The sequence below is a fragment of the Dasypus novemcinctus genome, chromosome 20 (genome assembly GCF_030445035.2).
Source record: "Dasypus novemcinctus isolate mDasNov1 chromosome 20, mDasNov1.1.hap2, whole genome shotgun sequence".
NCBI classification, from domain to species: Eukaryota; Metazoa; Chordata; class Mammalia; order Cingulata; family Dasypodidae; genus Dasypus; species Dasypus novemcinctus.
In genome coordinates, this window is record NC_080692.1 from 16612596 (window position 1) to 16640338 (window position 27743).

At 42.7% G+C, this 27743-nt stretch overlaps 1 protein-coding gene across 2 annotated transcripts; it reads right to left on the bottom strand.

Moving 5' to 3' along the window:
• Window positions 1-43: 43 nt before the first annotated feature.
• Window positions 44-27590, bottom strand: AKR1E2 (aldo-keto reductase family 1 member E2). Of its 2 annotated transcripts, XM_012522885.4 has the most exons (10): window positions 27522-27590; window positions 25815-25982; window positions 22535-22651; window positions 20126-20203; window positions 18317-18439; window positions 7520-7617; window positions 6053-6125; window positions 5338-5427; window positions 1120-1202; window positions 44-430 (listed from the first exon to the last, which is right to left on the bottom strand). In XM_012522885.4, the coding sequence occupies exons 1-10, from the start codon at window positions 27558-27560 to the stop codon at window positions 388-390; spliced, it is 912 nt and encodes a 303-aa protein (XP_012378339.2). In that variant the 5' UTR covers window positions 27561-27590; the 3' UTR covers window positions 44-387. The 2 variants fall into 2 exon arrangements, with proteins under 2 accessions (XP_012378339.2, XP_023442831.1); XM_023587063.3 differs by lacking the exons at window positions 44-430; window positions 1120-1202; window positions 20126-20203 and having other exon boundaries at window positions 4217-5427.
• Between the last annotated feature and the right edge of the window lie 153 nt (window positions 27591-27743).

Sequence of the window (27743 nt, forward strand, 5' to 3'; positions counted from 1 at the left end):
AAAACTTTTTGGGGGAATCATAAATTCAGAGAACTAAATGAACTTACATGAACATTCTTTATTAGTTTTAGGAAGCCATCCACACACACACACGATAGCACTGTTGGGTACTGTAGTACACAGCAATCCCCACTCTTACAACTCTTCCTTTTTGGACCTGCTCCACATCACTTAAGACACATGGAATTCTTCCCATTTCTCAGAGAAAAAGTCTTCTGCTTAGGGTAGGAACCACTCAAATCAAACTCTGTTCCTCCTATCAGTAGCCAAAGCTGCCTCTGTCACTGTGAGCAGAGCCCTTTGTAGAGGCAGAATGGAAAAGAAATTCAGGACAGTCAACATCAATCCATGAGGGCTCGAAGGAAATGAGGAAGACAGAAGCCATCCTCAGTACGGTACATGGAAGGGATAGTCTTTGTGATCTGTAGTTCTGAAAAACAGAGAAAAAAAAAGCAAAAGTCGAAACAAAGAATGATTCTCCTTTTTAAGAAAAGCTTTTTATTTTTTTATTTTTTTAAAGATTTATTTATTTATTTAATTCCTCCCCCTCCCTTGGTTGTCTGTTCCTGGTGTCTATTTGCTGCGTCTTGTTTCTTTGTCCGCTTCTGTTGTCGTCAGCGGCACGGGAAGTGTGGGCGGCGCCATTCCTGGGCAGGCTGCTCTTTCTTTTCACGCTGGGCGGCTTTCCTCACGGGCGCACTCCTTGCGCGTGGGGCTCCCCCACGCGGGGGACACCCTTGCGAGGCACGGCACTCCTTGCACGCATCAGCGCTGCGCATGGCCAGCTCCACACGGGTCAAGGAGGCCCGGAGTTTGAACTGCGGACCTCCCATATGGTAGACGGCCGCCCTAACCACTGGGCCAAAGTCCATTTCCCAAGAAAAGCTTTTTAAATGCTATAGTTACATTTTTTTTTTAACTCCCTAAGTGTGTGAAATGAGTCTTTGGCTTTATTCAGTGGCCCATCATCAAACAGGAAAGAATTATGAAGATTTGGCAATCTAATTACATTTAGTGATCTAAAATGTGTATGAACAATACCTACTCAGGAAAAAATCATCCAGTCTGTATATTGCTCTCTCTCTGTTTTCAAAAGGAAGTAAAAAGAGCTATATTTACATGGGGAATGTGGCCATTCGGAAGTTCCTGTCTAGGTTGAGGATGTCACCCATTTCTTGTTCTGTTAACTCAAAACCAAACACCTGAAACAAAAAGAAAATGTTCATAGGAAATGCAGTTCAACTAACATTTATTTGAGTATCTGTTACGTGCAAAAGCAGTGCACTCTCCCTGTAGGGGACACCAAGATGTAAAAAAAAAAACACTTCATTAGACACCTGAAACTTCCCCTACACCTAGGTTCCCAAAATGCACTTTGACTTTGATCATTAGATCAGTATTAGTTTAGCCTAAGTGACGGTTAGGAAACCCCGGAAAGATGGGATACAATACTGCATTCATATGATAGGAGGAAAGGGTATATGGGAAAAGTTAAAAGGTACAGCAAAGAATTTTTCCCACTGCTAAAAATAGAAAAAAAAATTTTGATCCACACAACCCCACCAAGTAGGGAGGCATCTGACCCCAGGGACTATTAACTCCAGTGGTATCCATTTAACAATATAAACTAGTTATTTTAAGTTTCTGTTCATTCTAAAATAGTACTCTTAAACTAGCCGCCTAATGGTTTTCTCAAGTCAGTGTCAACCCGATTGCTCATTAGAGAAATAGAGAAGAAAAAGAAGACGCAGTACAGAGTCTGGAAAAGGTCATCCAGGTGATTCCGAAATGCTTCACAGAACCCCAACCCCTACCCCACAGGAGACTCACTATCCTCTTGTCTAGGAGAAATCAGCCACACAGAGTAAAGAGGAATTTTGACTGGAAGAAGAGGAGGGAGGGGGTTAAAGAAAAAGAGAGCAGCTCTAGAAGAGTCCCTACAAATTAAGGGTCTCTATAAATAATGGGTTGAGCATTACTAAATCACTGCTCTGGGGCTGGATGAGAAGGTTTCTGGCTCGGCCAAGCAGCTCTGCCACCTGAGGGCCAGTACTCTGTAAGACCAAAGCATTTGATACTGTTTGCCCAGCACCTAAGCTGGTAAGAGCCTGTCTCAGTTTTTGTATTCCTCTTGATATGACTGGTGTTCCATGTTGGTCCTCGTAAGCCATTTCTGATCTCTGACTCAGTCCATCAGATCACAAGTGCTTTGGGTCACTTGGGGTCACACAAGTCTGATCATGAGCAGCTGGTCCAGGGACAGCCTCTCCCCTCAGTCAGCAGCAGGACTAAGGCAAAGACACAGGGCATTATGGCCATCACCCAAGGCTCCTGAGGAACATCTCCAGCCACATGGCCATGGCATGAGGAGCTGAAATGGCATAATGTAGGGCAGCCCTTATATTATACAATCCAGCTAACATCTGCGCTTCCTCATGCAATTATGAACCTCTGTGGATAGTCAGGATATAGGATTCCTCACACTGGAGGGACTCCTTCCAGGAGGTATGCCTAGGAATACTGGCTGCAAGAGGTAGAGAGCCTACTTACCTCAGCCCCCATGTGGGACAGTCAACTGCCATATGACAGATTCTAACAGCTGTTGAGATTTAAGGCATAATTCCAAGAGGTCCCTCAGAAGCCATCTGCAAGAACTGTAGTTCCAGCTTAGCCAAACTTATACTTTTCAGGCTTAAGAGTAGACTGGTTCCATTTGGGTTTACATTATGGTTCATATTTTAGACTATACAATTTTCTAAATTTTTAGTTATCTCATGTTTTATGTTATGGTTTACATTTTAGCCTATAGACTTTTATACATTTTTGGTGTAATTTAACATGTCCTATATGCATCATTGGGTAGTACTGCAGGGACAGATGCTGGACATTGTATGTCTTGCCATGGCCCACTGGGTGGACTGGGGGAACAGTGTAAACTACAATGTCAACCATTATCCATGTGGTGCAGCAGTGCTCCAAAATGTATTCACCAAATGAAATGAATGTCCCACAATGATGAAAGAGGTTGTTGATGTGGGAAGAGTGGGGTGAGGGAGGTGGGGGGTATATGGAGATCTCATATTTTTTTAATATAACATTAAAAATATATATAAAGAGAAAAAAAAAAAAAGAGTGGACTAGTCACCTCTAGCTGGTCTAGACCACTTAAAGACCAGGACACCTCAGGAAGGATAAGAAGTGTAAAGAGTATACAAGTGGGAGGTGGGCAGGGGGTCATAGTACCCACTGACTACCGTCTAGCAGGAAGAGTAGTAGGAGCAATAAGAGGTACTCTGCCCCTTTCTCAAGGTCTCATCTTGGGAATCCTGCCTCTACTATTGGCAAATGCCACATTTGCCCCACCCCAACCAACCTGATATCTACAATGAGCCTGAGGATACTGGAACTGCCAAAGACAGGTCAATCAATCAATCCTTAGTGAGCACTTGTTTTGTACCAGCCCTAGGGATACAGCAGTGCCCTCAAGGAGCTTGTGGGAACCTCCAAGGCCTACCCAATAGCTGACTTCTGGGTATTAGAGAACTATGTCTACAGAAGACCCAGTTGCCTAGGTAACCCCAAGCTCACACAAGTCTATGCTGACATGATTAATGAGTGTGGGCTACTTGAGATGTCTATCATCCATGAAATATTTCATGATGACTTCAATGACAATGTTAATGATGACACTTAGCTAACACTATCAAGAGCTTCTATATACCAGGCACTAGACTAATTCACTTTTCATACATTATTATATTTAATCCCCACAACAATCCTATGGGATAAGTAGTCTGATTCATTCTCCTGATGAAGAAACTGGGGTTCACAGAAATTAGGGTTTACAGCTATTAAGTGGCAAGCTGGGCTTGCTGAATCCCAAGTCCATCTTCTTAAATACTGTGCTACACACTCTCTCCTCAAGGTAAAAACAATTTCATATACTTCTGCAGTTCTTTGGCTAAGGTAAAAAATATTGCCCCCAAAGGACCACTGCCTCTCAGTGTTTTATACATATTCTACCAAATAAAGATACCTATACAGTCAGGCTTCATCCCTAACTTTCAGAAGTAACCAGAAGAGTCAGGATCGAAAATCTTTTTCTTTTTTTTTTTTTATTTTTTTTTATTGACTTTGTAATAATATTACATTGAAAATATATATGTGAGGTCCCATTCAACCCCACCCCCCCACCCCCCCTCTCCCCCCCCCCCCAACAACACTCGTTCCCATCATCATGACACATCCATTGGATTTGGTAAGTACATCTCTGGGCACCTCTGCACCTCATAGACAATGGTCCACATCATGGCCCATACTCTCCTCTATTCCATCCAGTGGGCCCTGTGAGGATTTACAATGTCTGGTGATTACCTCTGAAGCACCATCCAGGGCAGCTCCATGTCCCAAAGACGCCTCCACCTCTCATCTCTTCCTGCCTTTCCCCATACCCATCGTCCACCATGTCCACTTTTCCCAATCCAATGCCACCTCTTCTATGTGGACATTGGATTGGTTGTGTCCATTGCACCTCTATGTCAAGAGGAGGCTCAGATTCCACATGGATGCTGGCTGCCATCCTCCCATTTTCAGTTGTAATCACTCTAGGCTCCATGGTGTGGTGGTTGTCCTTCTTCAACTCCATCTTAGCTGAGTGTGGTAAGTCCAATAGATCAGATTGTAGGTGCTGGAGTCTGTTGAGGCTCAGGACCTGGCTATCACATTGTCAGTCCAGAGATTCAAATCCCCTAAATATATCTTAAACCCCAACATTAACTGCACCTCCAGCACATTAGCATGAAAGTCTTATGAAGGGAGATCCCATCTGAGTCCAGATTCATCACACATAAACACCATTTCCAAAGAGGGGCCATCTGCCCTGGCAGTTAACCCCATCGGCCGAAAATCTTTTTCAATAAAACACTGAAGGCAGCCACCTTCCTCCTGAGCAAACAACTAGACCACATCACAGCCTCCCTTATAGTATGCTATGACCACATGACTGACTCTGCCAGTTCAATGTGAGTGGAAGTGATAAGTGCCACTTCCAAGCCTGATCCAGAAAAGTCTCCCACATGACATCTCTGTCAACTTTCCCCATCCATGGGATAATGGAGAAGATCCCAAGGCCCTGGAGGAGGGCAGAGCCATAGATGGAAGGGGCCTGGATCCTTGAATCCCTGAATGACAGCTGGTCATCAAGCCTAGAGTGAACTATTATAAACAGAAAAGTAAACCTCCACTGTATTAAGTCCAGAGATCCTGGGGTTGTTATGATATCTTGCCCACCCTAACTAATAAATGATCTCAAACCCTTCCAAATAAAAGAAGGAAAACACCTTCCTGGATATTCTCTTGAATTTGCTTCGCTGAGACAGATTGAGGAATCACTATCACATTTCTCTGGATCTGGAATCGGATTAAAATCTGCAAGGGAAATAAAATCTAATATCATACAAAGGGAAATTATATGAAGTCAAAATTAAGCTATTTTCCTAACATTATGAAGTTTTACTATGCAGCAAAAGTCCAAAAACCAGGGGCAGCAGGAGCTGTCTTAGGAACTTTCCTAAGGAAGTTCTTTAGAAATCAGACTGGCATTTTTCTGAACAGTTGTACAGGATGTCTGTAATGACTGCCACTGGCCCAAAGAGGACGTCAAAGGACCTGCCTATGCCTTAATGAGAATTCATTAACATGTGTCTAGTACCCCAAACCTGACATTAGAACAAGGAAGGTTTTAATCAACTGCTTCTCTGTTCCATTTTACACTTGCTAGCAAGTCAGTGGGTGGAGGCAGAGGGAGACTGCCTAGGAACTCTACAGGGAGAAAATCGTCCTCTGAATCTAAATGGACAAAGAGGGAAGAGTGAGTGGCTTGAGTTAATGAGAATACAACTGTAACCAATTTACTGATAATCCCTTGACATTTTTAATTAATCATCAACTCATCCATCAGGAATGTGCTAATGCCTTCCTCCACAGAGTCCAATGACTCCAGGTGGACATGAAGTTCACTCTCAGCTAAGCAAACAGCCCTACAGTCACATACCTGAGCTGAAGACTTATTGTACTTCTGTGCAATCTTCATAATCATAGGATCATCCATCAGGTCAACCCCTTGCCTAGAGAGAAAACTCGGGGTAGTGAGTAAGAAGGTCAAAAAAATATTTCTCCAAAATGGAAAAAATATATAGATAGATTTATTTTTTCTGATGATGACACATGCTTGTCATGGGAAATTCAACCAAATACAGAGAAATCCCAAATCCCACCATCTATAAATATTTGGTAAATGCAATGGCACAAAATCACTTTTCACATATATTTTGTGCTTTTCCTCAAGAACAAGGTGGCAATATTTGAGCAACTAAAGCAATTAGAGGGGCTCTGGTATGCCCCTCTGTTGGAATCCAGCCTAACAGTAAATTCGGACACTTAAGCACTCTATGATTTCATTGCCTGCTATTTTAGGACCTGCCATAGTGCCTATAGTATCATCAAAAAATGTTTATTGAGGACGAAATAACTTTCAGAAAAGTTGACTAAACACTATGAAAGAGTTAATATTGTGAAGATGTAGAATCTTTACTGCAAGAAATTCTGAAGACCATGACAGTCACCATCTCTCAATATCTGTCCAGGCAAAAGAGGATAGGGAAGTGGATGTGGCTCAAGTGACAGGGGTCTCCACTTACCATATGGAAGGACCCGGGTTCAATCCCTGGGGCCTTCTGGGGAAAGAGAAGAGGAAAGGGCATGCATGCACGGCGAGTCAGTGCCCACGTGGCAAGCCGAATGCCCATGCAGTGAGCCAAGTCCCTGCACAGCAAGCTGAGTGCCCACATGATGAGCCAAGTGCCTGCACAGCAAGTCAAGTGCCCGTGTGGGTGCCTGCATGGTGAGCTGAGTGCCCACACGGTTAGCCAAGTGCCCATGCAAGTGTCCGCATGGTGAGCTGAGTGCCCGCACAGTGAGCCAAGTGCCCACACTGTGAGCCAAATGCCCGTGCAAGTGCCTGCATGGTGAGCCAAGTACTTGTGTGGCAAGCCAAGTGCCTGTGTGGTGAGCAGCTGCCCACGCTGCGAGCCAGTGCCCACATGGCAAGCCAAGGGCCTGCGCAGCAAACTGAGTGCCTGCATAGTGCGCCAGTGCCCACACAAGTGAGTCATGCAGCAAGATAATTATGCAACAAAAGAGAGACAAAGGGGAGAGTCAAAAACTCAGCAAAAAAGATCCCTTCAAACTGATTACACCCCTCAAAAAGTCACTGCTCCTCTTGAGGCAGTGCCTCAACGTGACACTCTCCTGGCTTCCAGAAGCAGCTCCATCCCTTTATCCCAAAGAGTCTCAATTTGTTAACAGTTTCACCTGCAAACTCCCTTGGGGTTTTCCATAACCTACGCACACCTCCCTTGAGCCCTCCTCTAACTGTCCTAATCAGGACCTGGCATCTTTTCCCTGCTATCCTTGACTAATAAAACTGAAATGACTAATAGGACCAGTGATACAGGCTTACCTCGAGCCACCCAAAGGACTGTAGGCAATCACGGAGACTTCTTTGGAGTGACAAAAACTAATAAGATTCTTCTGAGCAAGATATGGGTGACACTCAATCTACAAACAGAATCATAGTTTACCAAAAAAAAAAAAAAAAAAAATTCAGACTGACAGTACATTAGAAAAGCTCTAAAGAAGTTGAGAGAGCTAATGAATATCTTGGCTCTGTCACTGACTAGCTACATGACCCATTTCTAGGACTAAGTGATCCCCCAGATTCCAGCCAGCTGTAAAATCTGTAAGCTTAAGGTATATCTATGTTGTTTGAAAGTCAAATATCACCTTCTTCATGAGGCCTTCCCTGATCACATTATTCTAAAACTGCAACACTCCAATAGCTCCCAGCACCCTCCTAAGGGAATTCTTACTTAACTAAGGCAGGACAGCGTATCCTTTATTAGACTCTATAAAATTTATCATCTGACATCTTGAATATTTTGATTATTTGCTTAATGTCTACCTGTAAGCCCAAAGTGAAGGCAGAATTTGTTTATCCTGTATTTGTTTGGTTCACACTCTTATCACCAACACCTAGAAAAAGCACTTGACAGACAGAAGATGCCCAATAAATATCTGGTGAATGAATGAATGAAATCAGGGCACTACATGTGAAAATACAAGCTCTAAGTTGACTACCACTAACATTTTAAGAAATGTTAAAGGGCAGGACTCTTGTCTCCTCCACATTCTCTAAATTCTCATGTATAATTCCAGACTATAAGTGGACATGTTTTAACTTCCAAGTTGCTAAAACAAATACTATACAATGGGTTAGCTTAAACAATGGGAATTTCTTGGCTTATAGTTTCGAGCTGAAAGAAGTCCAAAATCAAGGCATCAGGGAGCAGATGTGGTTCAAGCAGTTGGGTGCCTGCTTTCTACATATGAGTCCCAGGTTCAATCCCAGCCCCAGTACCTCAAATAATAATAATTAATAATTAATAATATTAATAATATTAATAAAATCAAGGCATCAGGTAATGCACTCTCCTAGAAGACTGTGGTATTCTGGGGCTGACTGCCAGTGATTCATGGTCCTTGGCTTTTCTATCACCTGGCAATGCACACATCAACATCTTCTCCCTCCTCTTCTGGGTTCCATTTACATGCAGCTTCTTGCTTCTCTGTCCAGTTTCCTTTGCTAATAAGGATTTCAGTCATATTGGATCAAGGTCCACTGTCATTCAGTTTGGCCTCACCTTAACTAATACCAACTTCAAAGTTCATTTACAAATGGATTCACACCCACAGGACCAGAGTTTGGGACCTGTACATGCCTTCTGTGGAGAACAGGATTCAATCCCCAACAGTCTGCCCATTGTATCCCCCCAAAAAAATGTTCTTCTCACATACATTCATACCATTACAACAATCCCAAAAACCTTAAACCTTAGAATAACAGTAAGTATCTTATCAAAATTGGTTTGGGTGTGGTCCATCCTGGGGCAAAATTCCTGTATGATGAACATGTGTGTAGCAGTGATATTGTTTACGTATTTCAAAAATAGATATTGGATTATGTTTGTAAACCGGTCTGTTCCTCTAGGCATATTAGATTGTATTAACTTCAGAGGTTTAACTTTTACTTGATTAAATTATGATTAGGGCTTTGATTGGGCCACACCAGTAAGATGTTGAGTCCATTGGTGGATGGGGACTCACAAAGAAACAACAGGGCAGCGGAGAGTTGGAGTTTTAATGCTGGAGCCCCAGGAAGTGAACACATAGGAGAACTAAGAGGAACACAGCTGGCTCCATTGACACAGCAGAGGCCCTGGGAAGAGAGATAGCCTGATAGACTACAGTTGACCTTGTGGCAAGACCAGAGCAGCTGAGCCTGGAGAGAAATGAGCCCCAGGAAAAAGACAAGACCTATCCCAGCCTACAGCTGATATCAGAAGAAGCTGGGACCACGGAGCCTTAAGAGGAAGAGAAAAGCTGAATTCTCACAGACATCGCCTGCCATCTTACTCAACAGATGGCAAAAGACCTAGGTGAGAAAGTACCTCTTACGGTACCTTGAGCTGGACTCTTTAGGGCCTGGTAGCTAGCTGTAAGCTTCTACCCCCAAATACATACCCTTTATAAAACCCAACAGATTTCTGGTACTTTGCATCAGCATCCCTTTGGCTGACTAATACAATGTGAAACCTAGGAAACAAGTTACCTGCCTACAATATACAAGATGGAACAGGGATAGTACAAAGATTGCCATTCCAGAAGGTAGAAAGTGGAAGGAAAACAAGGGTCATGGGTCCCAAACAAGTCTGAAACAAGAAGAGTAATTCCTTTAGATTTCAAGATCTAAGAGTCAGCTCTGGATGGCTGTTTTGTCCTCTGAGACTGATGGAGTAGCAGCCACATCCCTTCCAAGTGCTTGCACAGTGGCCGAGTTTTCCTAAACACTGGGTTGCAGGCCCCACCCCCTCCAAATGTTGGGATGGCAGCCAGGCTCTCTGTGAACAGCAGGGTACAGGCCCTAACCATTCCCAAGCACTGGGGTAGCAGCACTCTCCATGAACAACAGAGCACAAGGCCAGCCCCCTCCAAGTGCAAGGCAGGCCTGCCCTTTCCACACACATGGGTGAGCCTACTCTCTTGGGTGGAGGAGAGCTCTTCAGTTCAGATCTTTGCTTCCGTAGTTCTGCCCTTGAAGTCATTCTTCCTTTAATTCATCCCTTTTCTGTCCCTTTCAGTCCAGAGTGGCAGTGGTTCTGCTCATACCAATTTTACAAAAACCTTGTCAGCTTACATACAGTTCAAGTAGATTCAGTCAGACAATAGAATTTTCCACAGATCCTTCCTGATAATTGCATTTCCAAACCTGACTTCCAGCGAAATGGCTGACTGGATGCATGTTCAGCCATACTCTCTTTAGCAAAGGGTTATTCAGTTAAACCCTCACATGGAGCCCTGACCTCTGGGGACTCACTTCCTGAAAGCTCAGTGAGGTCCCTGTAAAGCCTCTTCTGGCCTCTGCAACATGGATAGGCTGAAATTTTTAAAATTCATCCATTTCTGGCTCCTTTGTGCTTAAGAGTTTCATTCTCAGCTTATCCCTTTCCCCTTGCTTTTTATATGTGCTACAAGGAAAAACCAGGCTGTATTCCTTCCATACGTATCTTGAAAATTCCCTCAGCTAAATGTCTAAATCCACTGCTTGCAACTTCTGCCCTCCATCTAAGAACAGAACACAATTTTGCCAAGTTCTCTGCCACTATAAAACAAAAACCATACATTAGGTTCACTTAATCAAAGGGAATTTATTGGCTCACAGTTTGAGTTTATGAGAAGTCCAAAATCAAGGTATCAGCAAGATGATACTTTCTCCCTGAAGACTGTGACATTCTGGGGCTGGCTCTGGTGAACCTTGGTCCTTGACTTCTCTGTCAAATGGGAATGCACATGTCAGCATCTTTTCCTTTCTCTTCTCGGTTCTACCAACTTCCAGCTTCTTGCTTTGCCTATGGCTTCCTCCTTCTGTGTCCAATTTCCTTTGCTATAAGGACTTTAGCCATGTTGTATGGAGGCCCACCCTCATTCAGTCTGGACGTGCCTTATCTATTACATCTTCAAAGGTCTTATTGATAAATGGTTTCACACCCACAGGATCAGGGCTTAAGACTTGAATATGCCTTTTGAGAAGGACATGATTCAATCCCCAACAGGACCAAAATAAACGCTTACTTATAGTGAATTAAAGAAAATAGCCAATGGTGCCTTTGAGGAGAGGAAAGGCAGGTTTCCAGAAACATGCTGAGCACAGCACAGAAAATCATCAATTAGGAAAGCCTCCAAAAGTGGAGTTCTGATGTGTCCTGCAACACAGATGAACTTTAAAGGCATCATATTGAGTGAAATAAGTCAGACACAAAAAGACAAATATTATATGACCTTGCTTATATGAAATATCTAGAAGAAGCAAACTTCATAGAGACAGATGGTAGATTAAAGGTAACCAGGGGAACCAGCAAGATTGAGGCATAGTAAGGAACTCCTAGAGTCAACTCCTGCTACAAGGCCACTAGTAAACACCCAGAGCTATATGGAGCTAGCTGAAGCACCTGTTTGGGGGCTCCAGGAGACCAGAAGAGCATCCTGCCACATCCTTGAAGGAATGGAAGGAGGAGACTGCCCATCTGCAGAGAAGATTCGTGAGTAGAGTGCTCCACACCATGGAGGCTGGTGCCCATCCTTCACTGGAGGCACAAGCCGCCTCGGGAGCTGTTCCATGGCTGGAATTGAAAGCTCCACTTCCCAAAAATGGGGAAGGAAGAGAGAGTTGGGCAACAATTTCAGCTACTGATGAGTAAATTCAGCGGGTTAAAGTATAATCCTGAGAACAGCTAAAGTTTGAGCCTGTTCAAGTCAGAAAGAGGCCAGCAGCTGCCATCTTAACTTCCTGCCTGGCATGAGGGGAAGTGGGGTGGACTGAAAATCACAGTGCTGGTAGGGACCAGCTTTTTTCCATCCAGTTGAGATTGCAGGTCTAGCCTAAGCCCCAGTCCCACCACTGGGAAGGAGGAAGCTGGAGGAACCTGCGCCAGCCTCTCCAGGAAATTACCGGCCAAGCCATGGAAGCTGGTGATTATCCTACTTTGGCAGTGCAAGTGCCCCAGGAGCTATTCTGTGGCTGGAATTGGAAACTCCGTTTCCCAAAAACAGAGGAGGAGGAGATGGTTGGCCACTGATTTTGGCTAATGACTAACAGACCCAGCTGGCTAAGGTATAACCCTAGGAACAGCTACGGTGTGAATCTGTCCACATCAGAAAGAGGCCGGTAGCCACCATTTTTACTACACCCCAGCCTGAGGGGAAGCCAGAACCAAAAATCACACTGACAGTAGAAACCGGTTTCTTTCACCCAGATCGCCTGCAGCCCTAGACGAGGCTTCAGCCCCACCTCTGGTAGGGAAGAGGCTGGCAGGCCCTGCACTAGCCTATCCAGGTAACTACAGGTACTTTTGGCTGGCAAAGACTGAATAATCATAAGTCTATCAGGGCAACTGCAGTCATCTTAGACCTGCACTGCATAGACTGCTGCCCACACTTGCAGCTCCATCCCTGCCCCAGGAAGTGGAGAAAGGGGTGTGAAGCCTCATTAGTCTCTCTGGGCAACTACAGTCTAGGCCTGCACGCCCTGAATTATTCCATACAGCTGTGACTCTGTCCTACCCCTGGCAAAGGAGAAAGTTGAGAGAAGCTTCATTGGTCCCTGGGGCAATGAGGGCAGCCTGAGCCTCCACAGCTTATAGCACCAACTACATCCTTGGCTGCTACTGCACAACCAGCAAGGGAGAAAGGGCAGAAAGCCCTAAACTAAAGAGAAAAACTACACCCAGAATAAATACTCTAGTAAGCAAGATGCCAAGACATCAACAAAAAATTACAATCCATACCAAGAAACAGGAAGATATGGCCCAGTTAAAGGAATAAGATAAGCCTCCAGATGACATACATAAAGGAGTTGAGACGACTAATCAAGATGTTCAAACAAATCTCCTTAATGAATTCAATGACATGGCTAAAGAGATTAAGCATATTAAGAAAGCAAATGAGCACATTTTCAGGAAATGCTAAAGAGTGTGCTAGAGCCTGAAAAGAAAAAACAGGAGAAAAAGGCTTGGAAGAGAGTCTAGAAATGAAGATTATATCAGTAAAAGCATCAGAAAGTGTCAAAAAAGTAGGGAAAATAAAATATGACAGATAAAACTCAAATAGGAATAAATTTAGGCAACAATGTAAAGCACTTGTATTCAGAAAACTGCAATTCAGTGTTAAAAGAAATCAAAAAAGGCCTAAATAACTGGTAGAACATTCCATGTTCATGGATTAGAAGACTAAATATTATAAAGATGTCAGTACTACTCAAATTGGCATACAGATTCAATGCAACCCAAAAAAAAATTCCACCATTTTTTTTTATTGGAAAAATGAAAAATTGAAAAGGTAAGGGGTCCTGAATAGCCAGAAACATCTTAAAAAGGAAAAGCGAACTCTCATCTCCAGACTTTAAATTATATTTTAAATTATATTACCTAGCTATAGGGGTAAAAACAGTATGATACTGGCATAAAGACAGACACACAGACCAATGGAACCAAATTTATGATTCAGAAACAGACTCTCACATGTATGGTCAAGTGACTTGACTAGCCTATCAAACCCAAACAGCTCAGCAGAACAGTCCATTCAACACATGGTGCTGAAAGAACTGGATATCCATAGCCAAAAGAAGGAAAGAGGACCCCTATCTCACGCTTTATCCAAAAATTAACTCAAAATGGATCAAAAATATAAATATAAAAGCAAGAACCATAAAGCTTCTAGAAGAAATTGTAGGAAAATATCTTCAAGACCTGGTGGTAGGTGGTGGATTCTTAAAGGAGATAAGAGGAGGACTGAGATGAACTACTGAAGTTTAATGTATGTAGAAGTTTTAATTAGCTTTAATGTAAAAGTGTGGAAATGTATAGAGTGGATGGTAACATATAGTGAGTAACAGCTAGTTTATAAATGGGGATGTGGCTGAAAATGGTAGTCTAGGGATATAAATGCCAATAGACAGAATGCTAGAGAATAATCTAGGAAATGAATAGAACAGTAAAACAAGAATTGTGGTTGATGGTACAGATGTAAAGAGTGTCCTTTGTGAGCTAATGCAAATGTATATCACTACTACAGGGTGTTGGGAATGTGGAGAAGCATGGGAAAAATACAGCTGGAGTAAGCTATGGACTATGGTTAGCAGTAATAATGTAATATGCTTGCATCTATGCCAAAGATGTACTGTGTTGATAATGGGGCAGTATGGACAATGTGTGCCAAATGTACACTATGGATGTGGTAACAATCAGATGATATTATTTTATCTGCAACAAATGTTCCACCACAATGTGGTGTGTTGATGGATGGATGTTGTTTGGGAATTCTGCACAGTGCATGATTATTTTATAAGTTTACAACTTGTCATTAAAAAAATATATTTAAAAAAATAATAGTGTGGCTTGGGGGAAAAATACACCAAATATAAAGACTATAATTAGTAGTAAGATTTTGACAATATAAGTAGTAGTAAGATTTTGACAATGTTCTTTCTTAATCTGTAACAACTGTCTCATGACAATGCAAGGTGTTGGTGGAGGGTTGATGTATGGGACCCCTGTATAATATTATGCATTTTGCTTTCTAAGTCTACAACGTTTACTATACACTTATTATTTATGTATGTTAATATATAAATGACATAAAGATAATAATAGGGTGGGTTGGGGAAATACTTTGGTTAGTAATATTTTGACAGAGCTCTGTAATCATTAGTTTAAAATGTTTAACAACAATGCAAGGTATTGGTGGTGGGTGAGTTATGAGAGTCCTGTATGATGCTATGTATATTTGTTTTGTAAGTTCACAACTATCATTATACACTTAATGTTTATATATGCTTATGTGTGAGTGATATGCTTCAATAAATTTTTTTAAATGAAAAATAAATAAATAAATAGGTAGGTAGATAGATAAATGTAATCAGGGGCAGGGAGAAGAGAGGTGGGATGGAAGGGGAAGAGGGAGTTACTGCTTAACACATGCAGAGTTTCTGTTTGAGGTGACATAAAAGGTGGAGTCATGGGTATTGGTGATGGTACCATAATTTTATGAATTTAATTAAAACTAGTGAATTGTAAGCTTGAAAGTAGATAAAATGGGAAATTCTTGAGTTGTATATATATTACTACAACAAAAAGTTAATTTAAAAAAATAGAATCCCACCTGGCTTTCTGAAAACTCTCCCAAACACTACATTCCTGGGTACTCAAGACTCCATTTAGAAAACAGAGCACTCAGACGACCCCATCCCCACAGACCAGGCAACAACTTTCCTAGTCAGTTATTTGAAGTGCAGCTCAACAGAAAAAGCCAACACAAATCAGGATCTATCGTGCCTATAACAGGCAACACTAAACTGTGAGAAGTCAGGGTAGGGAAGCGGATTTGGCTCAACAGATAGAGCGTCCACCTACCACATGGGAGGTCCCAGGGCCTCCTGACCCAGGTGATGAGCTGGCCCACGCGCAGTGCTGATGCACGCAAGGAGTGCCGTGCCACGCTGGGGTGTCCCCCATGTAGGGGAGCCCCACACGCAAGGAGTACACCCCGTAAGGAGAGCTGCCCAGCACAAAAAAAGTGCAGCCTGCCCAGGAGTGGCGCCACACACATGGAGAGCTGACACAGCAAAATGACACAACAAAAAGAGACACAGATTCCCCATGCTGCTGACAAGAATATAAACGGACACGGGAAGAACACACGGCGAATGGACACAGAGAGCAGACAGCTGGAGGGGGGCAGGGAAGGGGAGAGAAATAAACAAAAAATGAATCTTAAAAAAAAAAAAGTCAGGGTAGCGGTAAGTCTTTGTGGGTGGATAGTGACTAGAACAGGACATGAGAAGGGCTTCTAGAAGGCTAAGAATATTCTTTTTCTTGCTCTGGGTACTGAATACTTGAGTATGTTCACTTGTGGAAAATCATTAACCGTGCACTTTAGGATTCATGAACTTTTCTGAATGTTTATTAGTCCACATACATACATTTTTTAAGGTTTTTTGACATTAAGAAAAAAAAAATGAGGCTCTATTCTTAAAAGCCCAAAATCGGAAACTATTTACGTGCCCATCAACAGTAGAATGGTTAACTAAATTGTGGTATAGAAATAAGAATGAGCAGGGAAGCGGACTTGGCCCAGTGGTTAGGGCGTCCGTCTACCACATGGGAGGTCCGCAGTCCAAACTCCGGGCCTCCTTGACCCATGTGCAGCTGGCCCATGTGCAGTGCTGATGCGCACAAGAAGTGCCGTGCCACACAGGGGTGTCCCCCACGTAGGTGAGCCCCACGCACAAGAAGTGCACCCCGTAAGGAGAGCCGCCCAGCGTGAAAAAAAGTGCAGCCTGCCCAGGAATGGCGCCACACACACAGAGAGCTGACACAACAAGATGATGCAACAAAAAGAAACACAGATTCCCGTGCTGCTGACAACAACAGAAGCGGACAAAGAAGAATATGCAGCAAATAAACACACAGAACAGACAACTGGGGCAGGGGAAGGGGAGAGAAATAAATAAATAACTCTTAAAAAAAAAAAAGAATGAGCAATCCACAATCACATCCAAATATGATGACCCAAACAAGCATAATGTTGAGTGCAAGAAGTCATATACAAAAGAGTATAGGGTATTACTTTCTATTAAAGTTCAATAACTAATCTATGCTATTAGAAATCAGAATAGTGGTTACCCTTTGCAGGGGCAGAGGGTGCTGATTAGAAAGGAAAACACATCAATATTCATAGTGGCATTATTCATAATTGCCAAAAGATGGAAGCAACTCAAGTGTCCCTCAACCAATGAATGGATAAACAAAATGGGGTACATACAAGCAACAGAATATTATTCAGTCATGAAAAGGAATGAAGTTCTGATAGATGCAATAACATGGATGAACCTTAAAGACTTCTGTTGAATAAAATAAGCCAGGCATAAAAGGACAAATATTGTATGATCTCACTGATATGAAATAATCAGAGTAAGCAAATTCAGAGAGTCAGAAACTAGAATACAGGTTATTAAAGGCCGGGGTGGGGGTAGAGAAGGGAGAGTTAATGCTTAAATTATACAAAGTTTCTACTTGGGGTGATGGAAATTTTGATAATGGATGGTGGTGATGGTAATATAACATGGTGGAAGTAATTAACAGCACTGAATTATATATGTGAATTGGCTAAAAGGGAAAATTTTAAGTTGTATATGTGTTACTAGAAAAAAAAATTTTTTTTTAATGAACTATAGAACTACACAACACAGGGAACCCTAATATAAACTATGGGCTATTATTAATGGTACAATTATAAAATTCTCTTTCATCAATTGTAACAAATATACCACACTAATGCAATATGTTAAAGTTTATGGATATTCTGTATTTTCTGCATGATTTTTCTATATACCGCCAACCTCTCCAATTAAAAAAAAAAGGAGCACAGAAGGGGTGCTTCTAGGATACTGGTTGTGTTATAGTTCTTGATCTGGTCGCTGCTCACAAAGCAATGGATCGCTTAAGAAAATTCATCCATTTCTATTCTTACATGTACACTTTTCTATATATAATATAAGTTTAAGTAAAAGAAAATCCTGCAAAAACATATTTATAAAGTCAGACAGTAGGTCTAGAAAATGTACTAGGCCTTTCCTCACAAGCCATTTTCTCTGCATTAAGAAAAAGTACACAACTGTCCAGGCAGAGTCTGGGAACCTGGTCTGGCAGTCATTGCGTTATGCATCCTTTAGAGGGCTCCAATCCTCACAGGCTGGAGAACAGAGGAGAGGGAAAGTCCCTGACAGACACTCTCACAGGAAACGCCATCATTAACGACGGGTCTGCTAGGACTCTCCACCATGTCTGAACAGACATGGTGATTCACTCCATAACTTCAAGTGGAAAAAACAAACTCGAGCACAAACCCTACCTCCCAATATCACCTCCATAACCAGACAAGTCTAAAAAAAAAAAGAAGTCACTTGCCTATTTACCCCATCACTTATCTAACTGCAACCGTTAAGTTACAACTTCAGACAGCCACTGGAGGAAAACACCTATGTCATGCTTCCCCCATTCTCCCACTTCCAGTAGAGCCAGACGGAGTTAACAGCTAAAAAGCCAACCACATCCATTAAACCCTTTCACACCATTCACAAGCTCACCTGATTAGCTACTGGCTTGACTCGCAAATCAGGCTTGTTCAAAAGCCTCTCAAGCTGCTCCCAGTTGAAGTTTGACACCCCAATGGTTTTCACCAGCCCAGCAATCACAAGGTCCTCCATGCCCTCAAAGGAAACAAAAGATTATTTTTGTTGTGTCGGTTCTGCCCGTTCCTCTGATAATCCCTATTCCTTGCCTCCTTTGCATAGTTTCCTAAAACTGGCTCTACCAACTATTTTTATTTTACTTGATAGTTCAAAAGCATTTCTGCTCTCAAGCTCTACTGACCCTGAGCAAGTTAGATGACCCCATTAAGCCTTGATTTCTTCATCTGCAAAATGAGGGTACCACTGTCTACATCACAGGGTTGTTTTAAGGATTATGTTAAATAATGCACATAGAGCATTTAGCAAGCGGTTGCAATTTAGCAAACACTCGACACATTTTTAGCTGTTATTCCTATTACTCTATCGGTTGCTATCATGCTTGGCAAATAGGTACAAGACAAGTTTTATTTGTCTACCTTTCCTTCCACCTCCATTACAGTCTTTTCAGGCATAGTCGCTTTTCTGTCTTCTATCATGCCCTCACCACTTAAAACATTTCAGGAAACCTGAGGACAGAGAAACCCAAAGCTTTGTGCCCTTTTCTGACCAGCAAGACTGCCCCTCAGCTTCAGAGAGAGTTTGGCCTTTGTGTCAATGTAGATAGGCAGAAGTAAGTCCTTGGTGGCCATGGGGCCCATGACAATAAGTCAATGTGCACTTGTTACTGCCTCAATTCTGCAACAATCAGCCAGAACATACATTATTCCAAAATAACCTACAGTTTAAGGTCAATCTTTCAGGAGCAGCAATATAGAATGACAGAAAGGACTGGAACACCTAAGGTACTAGTCTTGCTATTTCAGACACCTAAGTTAACCTTTTTCAACTGATTTTTTAAAATCAGGTATTCCCTCCCTTCCTGGTGCTTCCCTGTCTTTTCACTCACCTTGGATGGTCCTAGACATTCCCACAGCTTTCCCTATCCATTCCATACTAATGGCTCCAGAAACACATCTCCTGAATTCAGCCTATGCTAGAAACCCAGCAAGTTCAAATTTGAGCTCACTTTCTTCCCAGGCCTCCAACCTCCCCTCCTCTTCTCCCCATGCTGGTTAGTGAGATTACATGCACTGAGTCGCCCCCATCAGAAGATGAATCATCAGTGGATCTTCCTGGTCCTCATTCCACACCCATTTATCAGTTACTACTACGATCGCTCAAATCCATCACTACCTCCTCTTGATTCCCATGGGCACTACCTTAATTTCAAGCCTCATCATGCTTCCTCTGGACTCTTGCTTATAACTTGGTGACCTGACCTCCATGATTCTCTCATCTCTTGAACCCAAATTTTGCCAAGCTGCCAAGGTTATCATTCTAACGTGCTTAACAAAGAACTAAAGGAAACACTAACAGTGGTTACTGCTGGGGCAATGGAAAAATTATTTTTAGTTTCTTATGCTTTTCTGGATTTCCTTTTTCTGTAATGATGGTGTGATATGTTTTCACCAAAAAGTAAATGGTTAAGAAAAGGAAAAAGAGGTCTAGATTGTTTATCCTGAAAACAAATGTTTCAGAGATGACCCAAACTACACTAAAGGTAACAAGAGTCTCTGAGTTCTTCAACTAAGTGTTCATTCCTAATTCACACTGTAAACCTGGTGTGTTTGACTTGAACACAAGAAGCTCAAGCTCTTCCAATAGCCTATTCAGACATTCATCAGCTGGGATGTAAGAAGCTGCCAGGTGGGTGGCTGAGTTTACCTCCCATGTGTCCAGGTAGTCTGTGTCACTGGGTATTATCATGCCATTCTGATCCAAAGGCAAATCTTTACTCCCAGGCTGTGAAAGCAGAAGAAAGGGAGCTTATGAGGAGTTTATGATCCATCCCCTTTGAGGAGAATGAGTAGAGTGAGAATCAAGATGTATGGAAAGAATTCTGGACTACTTGTCAGAAAGCCTGGATCCAAGCCATGGCCCTATTACTAAGCAACCCCATCTTGGTCCCACAACTTCACTTCTCAAGGCCTTGGTCTTCACCTTTATAAGATCAGATTGTAGTTGGACTAAATGGTCTGTTGAGTTCCTCCCAGCAGGGAAGCTGAAGCTGAAGTTCACTGCCCAGCTCTCACAAGACAGGAAAGGAAAAGAAGACCTTGAATCCTTGTCAACTGCCAGGAAATAATCATTCTAAGTAAAAGCAGAGGGGAAAGTGGCTTCCTTCATGTCTTAAGAACTCAGTCAACCTTCTCCCAACTCCACTGTTGAGATTTTCTCTTATTTTCTTAGAATTCCTGCCATGATGAAGACAGAATTAATACAAAGGTGCATAGGAGTCCCAGAGCAGAGAAATGGCTTGGAATGGTAAAAGTCTGAAGAGCAATTGCAGGTATTGATTTGCAATCAACCCTTGTAGCATGTTACAGGGCCAACGGTGTCAGACATATTTATTTAATGATACTTAGTCGTACTTTGAAGTAATATTGGGGAGCATGTCTGTAATTCCAGCCTGGCCCACATGAAAGAGGAATTCTGGATGCAGAGCTGAAGCAACTAACGGTCTCGCTTCACCTCCCACATTGATTCTTCTCTCTGTCCCACAGGAATGCCATCCTGCCCTCACCCTTGGCCCCTGCTCCTCTAGTCATCAGAAGTGCTAGGCGTATCCAGTTCCCACCAGCCAGAAGGTAAGATGACTGCCACTACTCCAAGAGCAAGGCCCAAGGAGTCAATATTTCTCAATATTTCTGCATGAAGTTTAAATTCCCCTTCTAAGCATTTATGCTTTATTTAGGTAACACCAATTACTCGTGGATTTCCACTCCATAATCTGTTGCATCATCTAGTCCTTTTCCTACTTTACCGTCCAACTACAGGGCTCGCTGAGAAAGTGAGGGTCAGGGAGTAACAAATGTCTGACATATAATCTTACTTACATTTCCTGTGCCTCAGTTTCATCTCCTATACAATAGGGATATTAATAGTACCTACCTCATATAATCATTGTGAAGATTCACTGAGTTAATATATACAACACACCTACAACTGTACCTGGTAAATACTAAGTGCTATATAATTAGCTATTATTATTTTAAATAGTATTCTCTGAATGTACTTGATTTCAAAGATACAGAAATCATTTTTTAATCACTCACTCTTGTCTTGTTTTCTCTCACAAAACAAGAGTGAATGATTCAAAAATGATTTCTATATCTTTGAAATAGTCTATTATCTATTAATATGATTGATATAGAGTGCCTATATTCTCTCTTAAAATTAAATCAATGCCTTAAAGTAAATCTACATTGGGAATGAAGTGTTTTGTGGTGGTGGTGGTGGTGTTATTTTAATCAGAAAAGATAACAAACAGTGTGGCCTACACCATGAGATCCCCAAAGAGCCAGGAGACTCCCAAATAGCTGATCCCCCATTCTATCTTAGAAAGAGCACCCTTCAAGGACTTCTGTATTTCACAGGGCCACTGCAAGACTGAGTCCTTGGGCAGGCAGGCTGTCATTTCATTCTGGACAACTATGCAGGGATATCCTGACTGGGACCAACATGAGACTAAGGCAGAGTACCCACCACCAACCAGGTAGGGAAAAAAAAAAAACAGCTGAGGAATATTTAAAGGGAGAGGAGGTGTGAGATGCAATTAAGTAAAGAGGATAAAACCAGTGAAAAACAACCAACCACCATAGCAAGCTGGACTCAAGCTGCAGGTGACAACCAAATACTTCCTGCATTGCAAGGCAGTAGTCACTCCCCAAATTGGACAGAACTTGGCAAGTAGAGACAAGGTCAGGGGATTCACTGGGAACTTAGCAAAGGTACAAGCAGAGGCACTGAGCAGCAGTATTTCCTCTGTCTAAGGCCTGCTTTTACCTAAAAGACCTATGGGGGTAAAAATGACTACCCTCTTGGCTTGGAGGAAAAATGGCTGGCTTAGAAGAAAGAACCATAGAGTATTAGAACTGGGGAGGCCTCAGAAGTCCTCAAATCCAAGCTCAGAGATATGAGTAGGCTTGCCCACCCTATGCAGCCAGAGTGTGGCTGATGCAGCTAGAGCCCACATGCTCTGCCTGCTGGCTCATGCTCATCCCACCACACTAGGGGGTATGACCAAGGAAGGAAAAGGCCTGACACTGGCTCTCGCCACCTACTGCACTGCACCTTGAAACCCATGGGCCAGTGGATGAGGTAGAGGTCCAAGTAATCCAACTTTAAGGTCTTTAGACTCTTGGTACACGCTTTCTTCACCAAGGACTTTTTGTGGCAGGTACACCAGAGCTACAAAAGGGAGGAAGAAAGCAATTACACACAGCCACAAATCCAATGTCAACACAATTCACCCTTGATCCCAGAAACTTAGTATCTGGAAGACAAAAGAAAAAAAAAAAAAAAATCCCAGACCAGATGAAAATAAATTCAATATGACAAGTTTTCAAGGGAGGACAGCAACATTCACCCTCAGAAAAGTTCCAGGAGTCCCCAGTCTAATATATGGAGGATAAAAAAACATCCCAGACAAGACGACATGACAATCTGACAGGTTCTGAGGGGAGAAAGTGAAATCAGCCTCAGGAAAGTGCCAGGACTGCCTCAGGGAGGGATTTCCAAACTGGACTCCTTCAGCCTTTGTCCTCCTAAATGAAAGTTCAGGATACCATAAGGTATTTGATGGAAGGACTGCCTGGGACTAAAAGTTGCCTGCAGGCAGAAAGAATATGAGAATAAATCAGAAGAATGTCTATATTGTGTTTCCCACTTAAATAGACCCCATGTTAAAGTTTCTCTGTTACTAAGGCATCAAAATCACACAGGTTAAATTAAGAAAATATATTAATACACATTACCTTATAATTATTTTTAGATATTTCCCTCAATACCTCTTTTAAGTAGAAAAATATGTAATTTGCTTTTTCCCTTATTATTCTATTAACTGTGCAATAAACTAATCTGAAGGTTTTATCACAAGTGAGAAAACAAAAATGAATAAATTTAATGAAAGTCTTAAAAAGGGGGGTATTAAAAGATATGAAAACAAACTACATGGAAGTGGATTTGGCTCAATGGATAGTGCATCCACCTACCACATGGGAGGTCCAAGGTTCAAACTCAGGGCTTCCTGACCCGTATGGTTAAGCTGGCCCACACACAGTGCTGATGCGCACGAGGAGTGCCACGCCATACAGGGGTGTCCCCCACATAGGGGAGCCCCACAGGCAAGGACTGCACCCTGTAAGGAGAGCTGCCCCGAGCAACAGAAGTACAGCCTGCCCAGAAGTGGGGCCACACGCACGGAGAGCTGACGCAGCAAGATACGCAACAAAGAGAGACACAGATTCCTGGCGCCGCTGACAAAAATCCAAACGGACACAGAGGAACACACAGCAAATGGACCCAGAGAGCAGACAACTGGGGGTGGGAAGGGGAAAGAAATTAAAAAAATAAAATGATGATTAAGCTTTTAAAAAAAGAAAACAAACTACAAACACTATATATTAATTTTTAAAAACACAAAAAAGTTAAAGTAAACACATCATATTGTTAACAGCAGTTGTCTCTTAAGGAATGAGTATCTAAGGAATTTATTTTTCTTCGTAGATTTCTACAAAGTTTCTAAATTTCAAAATAAGGAACATAGTTCTACTTCTGGCTATGAGCCACTTAGGAGTAACCTGTACCCAAATTAAGAGGCTAACTAGAAATCCTCAGTTACCCATCTTCCTACCTTGAGAATTATTCAGGAAAAATTTTTGTTTCTAGGCCTATCTCCCCTGCCAAGTACACACCTAGAGTTCAACTTATACTAGTCCTCTGCTTTAGCTTTCGATAGTAATACTGAATTACAAAAATGTATTACCTTAAAGTACAACAGAAAAGTAAATCTTCTATGAAACAACATTGAATCTTGGAATGGGATCTAAGGCCTAGAAAACTACTCTAAAGGTGATAAACTCCAAAGTCTCATTTTACAAATGACTAACTAGTTCAATGACTAACCTAAAGTCTCACAGCCCATGAACGACAGCTAGAACTTGATGAAATGGATTTAACATTCTGCTTCAAAGTCGAAAGCAAATCAATTCCTTGACTGCCTACCATGTTAGTCTTCCCCCTGTATTTTCCACAGAGCTTGCCTCCTCTCTCTCCTTCACATCCACTTCCTCTTCTCTTCACTCTCTCACTGTCCAAGTTAAGGCCTTCATCTCCCACCTGCCCTGCTACTACTGTCCTAACTGGTCTCCTGCCTCTAGTCTTCTCACTCTCAAATACAGGCTAAGCTTCTTTCAGCTGCTACAATATCCGACACATAACACAAACAATATAGATACACAGATTATAGATATATAGATATCTTCTTTGCTTAAAAGACTTCAATGGTTCTCATTTGGAAAAAGTGTAAGTTCCTTCAAATGGCAGACCAAGACTTTTATGAGCTGGCCCCTGTGCACCTCTCCAGTCTTGTTTCTCACTACTTTCTGCTCCCTAAAAATTTTTTTTAAGATTTTTTTATTTATTTCTCTTCCCTCCCTCTCCCCAAGTTGTCTGCTCTCTATGTCCATTCACTATGTGTTCTTCTGTGACCCCCTCCATCCTTATCAGCGGCACCAGGAATCTGTGTTTCTTTTTGTTGTGTCATCTCGTTGAGTCAGGTCTCCGTGTGTGCGGCACCATTCCTGGGCAGGCTGCACTTTCTTTCACGCTGGGCGGCTCTCCTTACGGGGTGCACTCCTTGTGCGTGGGGCTCCCCTACGCTGGGCCTGCGTGGCACGGCACTCCTTGCGCGCATCGGTACTGCGCATGGGCCAGCTCCACATGGGTTAAGGAGGCCCGGGGTTTGAACCTTGGACCTCCCATGTGGTTGGGGGATGCCCTATCCATTGGACCAAGTCTGCTTCCCCTAAAATTTTTGACTCCAGGAACACTGAGCTTCTGCAGGTTCCCTGTACCCACCATAATGTTTCACACCTGTGCCTTGGCTCAGGTTGTTCCCTTTGCAACACCTTTACCTGGCACGACACCCAGAGTTTCTTAACCAGCAGATCCAGGGAAGAACTAGGAATCTGTATTTTAACAAGCGTGCAAGGTGATTTTAAATTTGGGAATCACCATGTAGAAAGTCAAGAGGGCTGGGACTTTGTCCTACTCATTACTGAAGTCCAAGTCTAGTACACAATAAATGTTGTTTTATGAATGAAGTATTAATTGGGGTGGATCTCTGTGTACTCCCCTATGAATGACCAAATAAATAAAATGAAGAAAATAAACCTACACACAATATAACTCAGTATGGTCACTAAGCTGTAAAGGTTCTTAGTGCTGGTTCAAGTACATAACAAAGTCATCAGCTCCTGGAAAGTTCTTCACACACTATTTCAGCCATCTAGGTTCCTAAACCCTGAGTGACCTAGAGCCTAATCTCCTGGCAGTTGAGAAGAAGTCTTACCTTACTGACAACAAACAGGTCCTCCCGTTTCACCACACCCTCTTTGATCTTACAGCGAATCCCTGCTCCAACCTCACCCTCATTGCGGTAAAAGTAGGCACAGTCGATGTGCCGATATCCAGCGTTTATTGCCACTTTCACTGCCTCTGTCACTTTTCCTGGAGCAGCCTGCAAAAATGAACAAATCAAATGTAATCCACCCACAATCAGGAAATCAACCCAAATTTGCTCCTTTCACAATAGCTCTAGAGTTAAATCGTATCTAAAAGATTAAGTCACTGAGTTGGAACTAGTCCTAAAATTAGGGAATATCAAAGTCAGAAAAGAATTTATAGCTAACCTCAATTCCAAATCATTTGCTCTTGGGGGGGGGGCGACTTTCAAAAGTATTTTTAGTGCCTGCAAAAGTGCTGTGCTGCCTGAATGAGCAAACAAAGGGATAAACAGATGCAGAATGAATAACTCAGACACAGAGGGGATAATACCCATCCTCTACCCTCAAACACTGTAGTGTCTGGTTGTAACAGTAAAACAAGATACACACTCACACAAACATCATCTACCAAACTAAAGGGAACATGCCAAAAAACAAAACAAATGATCTGGCTTCTGGAACCAATATGGCATTCCAGAAAAGAGAAAGGTCACTGTAAACTGGGTTGCACAAGTAAGAGAAGGGACTAGAATTAAGGGAAGAAGTATGGGAGAAGACTCACAATATCATAAACTGAAACTTTTTTAAAGGATTTGCAGTTCACATAGTACTTTCTCACTTGAGCATCACCTGTGAGATATATCGGTATAATTATCTTCATTTAACAAGCAACAGATTCAGAATAGCTGCAAATTAATGAGCCAAGTATATTTTTTTTGAGGAGGTACCACTGAGCTACACCCACTCCAAGTATGTATCTTAAATTAGAAAAAGAACCCAAGAAAGTAGAAAAAGAAAAAAAAAAGAATAGATATCAATGAAGTAGGAAACAAAGATATAATAGAAAAGATCAACTAAAGCCAGACGTTAGTTCTTTGGAAAACCTTAATAACACAGACAAAATTCTGCTAAGATTGATGAAGAGTAGACCAATGAATAATTATTACGACTTGGCCTCAATAGGAAATGCCACTGTGATATACCCCAGCCAAAACCTCCACTTTCAGAAAATCTGAAAACAATTCGACCTTTCAAACCGAGGAGTATGATGCATTGCAAAACAGTTCTTTTGTTTTCAGGAAAGACTTATCTGTGTTATTTGGCTGAGGGCTATTTGGATGCGGGCAGGACTCGGATTAAACCAGTCTCCTGAGCTCCCTCCTTTTGCAACAACGTAACTGCAGCCCGCAGGGCTGGACAGCCTGTCCCAGACCCGACGTTGCTTTCTCGCCCTGATCTTACAGCTGCCAAAGGGAGCACAAGTGACAGCCCGGATTACTGTCAGAATAAAACTAGAAGCCGGCACTTTCGGATGCCCAGTGAGGATGTCGCCGTGGCCCAGTGAGACGGTAACAAGCGACCAGGGGAGCCCGGGCGACGCTCCGGCCAACCCCGCTGAGGGGAAATGAAAAGCGCGCCCCGAAATGCTGGAGGACGCTCCCAGCAGACGAATTTACACAGCCACCCCGAAACCACCGGCTGCTCCTTTCAGAAGTGGGCCTGCCACAAAAACGAAAAGGCGCCGCACGACGCCAACCGCGAAGTCGCTCCACCTTCCAGGTACCCAGTCCCACGACTGGTATCTTCTCCATGGCTTCCAGATTCAGGTGGTTCTGCTGCTGTGGCGACTCCGGAGCAAGGCGGTGCGCGGAGGACAGTCCTGATTGGCTGGCGGACGCCACCGACAGGCCGGCGCACGGCCCTGATTGGCCGGAGGAGCTGCGTCCCCGCCCCGTCCCGCCCACACTCCCAGAGACCGGAATCCGGGCGCTGGA